The 7,214-nt window shown below is 33.9% G+C and overlaps 1 protein-coding gene and 1 pseudogene across 5 annotated transcripts; one reads left to right on the top strand and one right to left on the bottom strand.

Moving 5' to 3' along the window:
• Positions 1,726 to 6,357, top strand: LOC109327338 (zinc finger with UFM1-specific peptidase domain protein-like). 5 transcript variants are annotated; one of them, XM_019560443.1, is made up of 8 exons: positions 1,726 to 1,888; positions 2,130 to 2,214; positions 2,967 to 3,688; positions 3,779 to 3,890; positions 4,516 to 4,611; positions 4,692 to 4,808; positions 6,014 to 6,020; positions 6,281 to 6,357. In XM_019560443.1, exons 1-6 carry the CDS (start codon positions 1,824 to 1,826, stop codon positions 4,773 to 4,775), a joined length of 1,164 nt encoding a protein of 387 aa, XP_019415988.1. In that variant the 5' UTR covers positions 1,726 to 1,823; the 3' UTR covers positions 4,776 to 4,808; positions 6,014 to 6,020; positions 6,281 to 6,357. The 5 variants fall into 5 exon arrangements, with proteins under 5 accessions (XP_019415988.1, XP_019415989.1, XP_019415987.1 ...); XM_019560444.1 differs by lacking the exon at positions 6,014 to 6,020 and having other exon boundaries at positions 4,692 to 4,793; positions 6,249 to 6,353; XM_019560442.1 differs by lacking the exons at positions 6,014 to 6,020; positions 6,281 to 6,357 and adding an exon at positions 6,051 to 6,169 and having other exon boundaries at positions 4,692 to 4,806.
• On the bottom strand, positions 4,951 to 6,979 carry LOC109327707 (annotated as a pseudogene).

Below are 7,214 nucleotides of genomic sequence, written 5' to 3'. Positions count from 1 at the left end.
CTTCCCATAGTGATATGGAATTTTCTAGAAAATTGATTAAGGCATAGCATACGGATAAAATAACTCTCTAATCAGAAAAGAAATATTAAATAATACTTCATTTATATCCTCTTCTGCAGCAGCAAATTACATATACCATTTCAAGTAATTTTTAGAGTTTTTCATATTAAATTGGGCTTACATATTGGGCCCAATTTTAGTTGAAATTAAACAATTGTAAATACAATTAATTTTCTTCAACTGCAAGCCATTTAGAATTTTGTTTATTCCTTTTGGGACGAGTTGAACATTCTTTCCGAAGACTGTCATCACATAGTTATATAATTATCTCATTTACTATATGTACCGCATAACATGTATCACATATCTACTCGTCATAAAAAATGTCTTATAAAATTTATGTAAAGGTAGCAAACTATATACTCAAGTGAGAACCACATACCCATTTCATTGTTTAGTGATTAGTTATTTGAGGCAAAGAGGAGTACTAGAGGAATACAATTTCACTCCTCTTGAGGCACTTTCAGGCCACCTTTTTTATATTTACCATAGCATTTGATCTGATCTCCCAATTAAGCCATATGATTTCCTATCTCCCCTAATTGTAATTATGGTATCGGAGTTCACAAGCATTGATTACAAACTCACAAAGTTCTACAAGTTATATATGATAAGTTTCAACTTCCCCCGCCATTCTCATTTGTATGCTTCTCTAGTGGCAATCCAATGAAAACCATTTTGCATTCAGAAACAACTCCGATAACTACACTTCTTCAAGACCAAAAAGGAATCCAATAGATTTGTGTACATCTGATTACAAGTTATTTTATCTTGACCAAAATGTTATTACAAACTTCTACGCTCTTACTCTAGAGTCTAGCCATTGTAGCTTTGCAATGAGGAACTTGCTTCTCCAATGTGTATGGCCATTGACAAAGTCTTAAGATAAAAATGTGATTGAAATATGAAAGCGAGGCTGGTCATTTTCATTATAAATATGCCTTCAAGAATAAGGGAGGTTACTTCTAATATAGACTGTTTTCCCCTTTAACCAAGGGCAACAATGTTGACAAAATGTGTAACACTTTCAATTATAAGTGGCTAATTTTTAACTTTAATTATATATTTATATATTTTGTAATAGTTTGATATATATATATATATATATAATTTATGTACTTCTAAAATTTATTATTATATTTAAATTACTAAAATTTATTATAAAATATAATAAAATAAATAATATATTTGCAAAATAATAATAAAATAATATATATATATATATATATAATATAATATAATATATATATATAATATTTAATTTAAATTTATAAATAATCATATATTCTCTAGGTGAATATCATAATACCGTTCATACCTATAAATTATTTTTGCAAGTATTCATCATATACATATTCTTATTATCATCTACCTCATTTTGGGGAAAATATAATAATCTTGAAGTAAGATAAAATAATTAAGAGAAAAAACGTATATAATTATAATACTTTTTTATACTTAACATATTCTCTAGAATTATATTTAATTTAATTGTAATTTGACTACTAAAAATAAGTAATAAAAAATACAAAAATATAAATGAATAATAAATAATATATTGATTATATATAAATCTTTACATTTAGATATTACAATAATTAGTTAATATAAAAGTTTGCTTCATTAATGTATGCTGTATCTACTCTAAAATATTAAGAGTGGTCAAACATTATAACTCAAACTTGGAGAAGGGGAAAGGGAAGGAAAAGGGCACTGCACTATAATACTAATCATTTCCAATTTCTGATTATAGCTAATGCAATATGAATATGGAATGGTCGACTTGCCCCTTCTGTGATTTATCACTTCCCTCATCCCAACTTCAGTGGTATCTTATTCATTCTCAATTTAACTATACCAAAACATTGAAGATTTAGTAGTATGAGATATCATTGATACTACATAGGCCAAAAGTCTAGTTTTTTATTCTTGTAAATTACATTTGTTATGAGTAACAGTCAGGAGTTTCTTATAGACCTTATTCTAAAAAAGTCTCAATTTAACTATCTTCTCCTTGTTTTTTTTTCATTCAATTGATGCATACTGATTGTCCAAAATTACAAATTCAGGCACGCCAATGCTCACTTTGATGACCGCGAAGATCTGCCCCAACAATTTCATCTTACCTCAACTCCATCCCCTCAATCTCTTCAGGTACTTGCCTGCCTTTCTGAACAAAAAATATTCAGGCTTTCCTTATTTACTAAGAGCTTCACTTTTACCCACTTAGTATCAAATTATATATGTTTATGCTAAATACTAGCTCCCAGGGTATCTCACTATGCCAAATGTTCGATTCGGGACAGTCACAGTCGAAAGGGATTAGTTTATTAGCCGTAACATGAGAAATACTCGTGATTATACCCAAAAAATTATTATCTCTGGTGTCAATGAGACTCCAATGATTATGATTATTTTTTCTCTTTCCCTTCTATCTTTTTTTGTTAAAGTACAAGTATGTTGTGTAATGTTTAGTCTAAAGTAGAGTACCTTTCTCTTAGAGAAAAGAGATCCATGTTTCACAGGAAAAGGTGAAAACAAAGTTTTCCTTTTTAAGGGGAATTACTATCTTCTTGAACCTCAACTTAAGCATACTCAACATTACTTTTGTTTCGAGGATTTATGTTGCCATGGCACTTACCATCCTTTAAAGATTATGTTATCATTACACTTATAAACCTTAAACTTAAACCTTGAGTTAGTCATTGTATTTTCTAAAACAAGAGGGGCCTGGTTAATTAAGCCAAATCTCATTGGAGTTCGGTATAATTGTCCTAAATTAAGGGAACACTTTTGTAGTTAGTAGTGAAAAGGATATCAATTGACAATGAAAATGGAAAACAAATCATGCTTTCTCTAAGCTACTCAATCTGATGTGTAGTTTGTGTTATATATCATTTTTGCAGAGTGAACAAGCAGCCAGTGACTCGCAGTTCGGAGAAACATCGGGAGATTGTAATCATTGGGATGTTGGTGAGACCAGCAGAGATAATGGGGAATTCACAATGGATGACAAGATGTCTTCCTTGATTGGTTTACAGGCATGGAGCAAATTTTATAAAGTTGAAGGGGGCTTGATGGCCTTGTTGAGAAACTGTTTGGAATCCGAACCTGAAAACTCAAAGGCCATTTTGTCAGGTTATGTTGATCATTTCCAGAGCCTTGAGTTCGAGGATGCGGGATGGGGTTGTGGTTGGCGTAACATTCAAATGCTTTGCTCTCACTTGCTAGTACAAAGACCAGAAGCAAGAGAAGCTTTGTTTGGTGGTTCAGGATTTGTTCCTGATATCCCTTCACTCCAGAGATGGCTTGAGATTGCTTGGGAAAAGGGTTTTGATCCAGATGGATCTGCTCAATTTGATAATGCTATTTATGGTTCTCAAAAATGGATAGGAACTACTGAGTGTGCTACTCTTTTGCGTTCCTTTGCTCTTCGGGCTAGAGTCGTGGATTTTGGTCCTAAGGAATCCGAATCGTGCTATATATCTGTCCCAGGTTCAAGTGTTGATGATGCTTTGGATAAAAAAAGTAAGGCCTATCAAGTTCTAACGGATTTTGTGTGGAATTACTTCTCTGATAAAAGCTCAATTCAATTTGATCATCAGCGTGTTTTGATCAGTGAGAAAACGTGAGTGAGGGTACATTTTAGATACACATGTTTTAACCACAAAGTATTTTGTTTCTCAGTGTTCTAATTTTTCACTGCTTTCTTGGACAGGCCCTTGTACTTTCAACATGATGGTCATTCAAGAACAATAGTTGGAATACAAGTCGAACATCAACTGAATGGAATTCTGGAATATAATCTCCTAATTTTGGATCCCGCTCATGTAATTTATCTCCATTTCTAGCTTCATATTTTATTGTTAATATTTATGTTCTTGATATTGTCATCTAGATGATTTTCAGTAATTGCATATCATATAGCTGTCTTTATAGCTTTATCATTGGCCAGAAACTAATTGGAAAAAAGGTATGACGTACAGTGTAATTGACATTAGCCAATAATGGTTTTCTCATTGTAGAAACTACTTTGTAAATGGAAGGTTGAAGTTGAGTTTTGCTAGAACAGTTTTTGGAGATCCAAACGAAAATGGTCTTTATTTGCATTTTCTTCTCTTTATTTTTAAAATACAACTGAACGAGTTTCAAGCTCTTGAAACATTACATTACTTTTGATTGACACTAGGGCCAAATTACAAAGCGTATATCAGAATTAGAACCTGCATTGTAATCCTCACTTTTATTTCTGGGTGAATTATTTGAACTAGTATGATCTCTCTAAGTCATTTATATTGTCAATATCTCTAAGTAGTGTACAAATGTTTGCTATCTTCCTCTCTCTATTTAACACACACATAGATATTAAAAGGGGTATTCTGGTGCATGCATGTTGTGAAGTTATAAGTTATAACGCATCTTTTCAAGTTTCAAATTTTGTGATTTTATCATTAGAGTACGGTTGCCCTTGAAAGATCACTGAAGGAGAAAGTTGGCTGGCAGAAACTCATGAAAAGAGGAATGCATACTCTGGAGGAGCCACAATATCAGGTCTTACTACTTTTAACAATATATTATATTTGTGTTGTTCCGATAAATTGTCATGCTTGATGGCCTTGATTTTGTTTCAGTTGTGTTATGTTGATCCTGGAATTGCCAGTGGTGAGGAGATGGAAAAACTCAAGACAATTGATAGTGTCTTCCTTGAATTTTAGACAACCATATAAAGAGCTTTGCTACATCCAGGTACTATCTAGTATCTTCTATTTCATGTCATCAAAGTATTTTTCTTGGTACTTATATTCTGACTGTAATCTTATTACATCAGAGAAGAAATAGAATAAAATTATTGTCATATAAATTTATACATGTACTTTTCCTAGTTACAGATACAAGATCTGTCTAAAACTGTCAACCCTGTGAGGTTTCTTCAAATCTCTGTAACTTGCATAACCTCAAATAAAGTCCTTCCTCCACTATTAGGGTTGAGTGGGAGCCCATATCTACAAGTTTACCTCTACCCGTGACGATTATGGTATCTGAGTTTATTACTGTTGAAAGCCTATGAATGAGCTACTGTGATCTGGGTGGTTCTTGAACACGAGCGCTTGTTTTCCTTCATTATTATTGCTTTTAAAGCATTCACTCAGCATCAAGAGCACTTGTTGCTTCATCAAGGAGTATCATTGCAAGCTTCTTTAGTAAGGTTCTGGCAATGGCTATTCTTTGCTTTTGTCCTCCTGAAAGTTGGCTGCCTTTCTCCCCAACAACAGTGTTATATCCATTTGGTAGATTACTTACAAACTTGTGTATGTTTGCTTCTCTGGTGACCTCTACTATTTCACTTTCAGAAGCTTCATTGTTGCCATAGCAAATGTTTTCTCTGATGGAGCAGTTAAAAAGCAATGGCTCTTGTGGTACCAGTTCTATTTGTGTCCTTAATCATCTACATTATATTCCCGTATGTCTTTCCCATCAGCAACGCCTTTTCCTGCCACTGGATCGAAGAAACTTGAGTATAAGGTCCAGAATTGAGGATTTTTCAGTGCCATTTGGTCCTACAAGAGCCACCTTAATCCAGCTTCAATTCGTATACCTAAACTGTCAAGCACAGTGACTGTAGGTCTTGAAAGGCAGTTGAATTTTACATTTTGAAACTCAAATTGTTCCTGGGTCCTCTCTGGTTGGGTTCATCCTCTTTATCTGGTTCAATTTAAGTTTTGCGGTCGAAGGTTTAGAATGCATTGGTTAGTATACTGATTGCAGAGATGACAGTTGGGATCACTGTGTATAATTCTGAGATAGAAGGAACAGTAAGAGAAACACTTTGGTATGCTCTTGTTCCATCTTCAAATTTCATCCGGAGAATCTTCCTGGTGGGCACTTTTGTTTAGAAGTTATAGTTCTATCCATTAAACATTTAAAAATGGTTAGATTTATATCCTTTCAAAATTAAAATGAACATTAAATGGTTAATTACCTGATTTCAGGAGCTGCTGTGCTGGTTCAAGGTTCTGCTTGCTGTATAATGTACTATAGAATATGCTTGTGTCTAGAGAAGTCTGGTGTGTTCCTGTCTCTACAACTTTTTTATTCTCTACTACAGCAATGATATCTGCATTTACAACTGTTGAGAGCCTGTGGGCAATCAAGATGACAGTTCTTCCCTCCATATATGTCTCAAGTGCTTCTTCGACGAACTTCTCGGAGTCGGTATCAGGGAACTAGTGTCCTCATCAAGTAGAGGATGGAAGGACTTTTCAGAATTGCTCTTGCTATTGCAATTCTCTGTTTGTGGCCTCTTGATAATTGAATGCCCCTTTGTCCTACGTGGAAATCATTATGGCCAACTGATAGGAGTCCCAACTCAGTGATTGGGAAGGATTTTGTAGAGCAAGATATTGGGCTTAATATAATTAAGATAATGAAGAAAAGTCATGTTTAGATGAATGACTAGGTAATACCTAATTGATAGGATCCAATTGTCCTTTTATTTGTCTTTATTCAAAATTACTAGCCTAAGATGAAACCATGTATGGCTCATCCTCATGGGCTTATCCTTTTGTATTTAAATTGCAGTAGTTTTCAGTAAATAATATGAAAAGTAATAACATCGTTCAATTTCCTTGATTCTCTTGTACAGTTTAATTTTAATTTTCAATCTTATTATCAGTAGAAATTCCTACCACCAACATATGTGCTCATAAATGTTAACTAGGGAATAATTATGTGTTGTTGGAAGACATGTTTCTTGACATGGCAAAACAACTCAAACTGTCCCAGCCCGGATCCACCACAGGCAAGTCCAAAACGAGGTGGAATGAGTAACTCCTTTTGTTTGGTGGGTTGGTGCACATCAAATGTGTGCAAAAAATGAGGTTAAAAATAGTGAAAATTGTATAGATGCAAGTGTGTATAAGTAGGGACGACATCCGTTTTCTCACAAAAATGTGTCTAACTCTATGTGCTATTCCTTTATGGTATCAGAGCTCTGTTGCTAAGGCCATTCCTTCACATCTCCTTCACAACTTTCTCATACCTTCCTGCCCAACATAGATCAAGGCCATGGATACTGAGTCAAACCAAACGCAACAAACCCATCAGAATTCTGATGCAACACAAAGCCCATACTACTTACACCCTGGAGAGAATCC

The sequence above is a fragment of the Lupinus angustifolius genome, chromosome LG15 (assembly GCF_001865875.1).
Source record: "Lupinus angustifolius cultivar Tanjil chromosome LG15, LupAngTanjil_v1.0, whole genome shotgun sequence".
NCBI lineage: Eukaryota > Viridiplantae > Streptophyta > Magnoliopsida > Fabales > Fabaceae > Lupinus > Lupinus angustifolius.
Note: the sequence above shows the minus strand (reverse complement) of the source record. Positions and strands in the feature narration are given on the sequence as shown.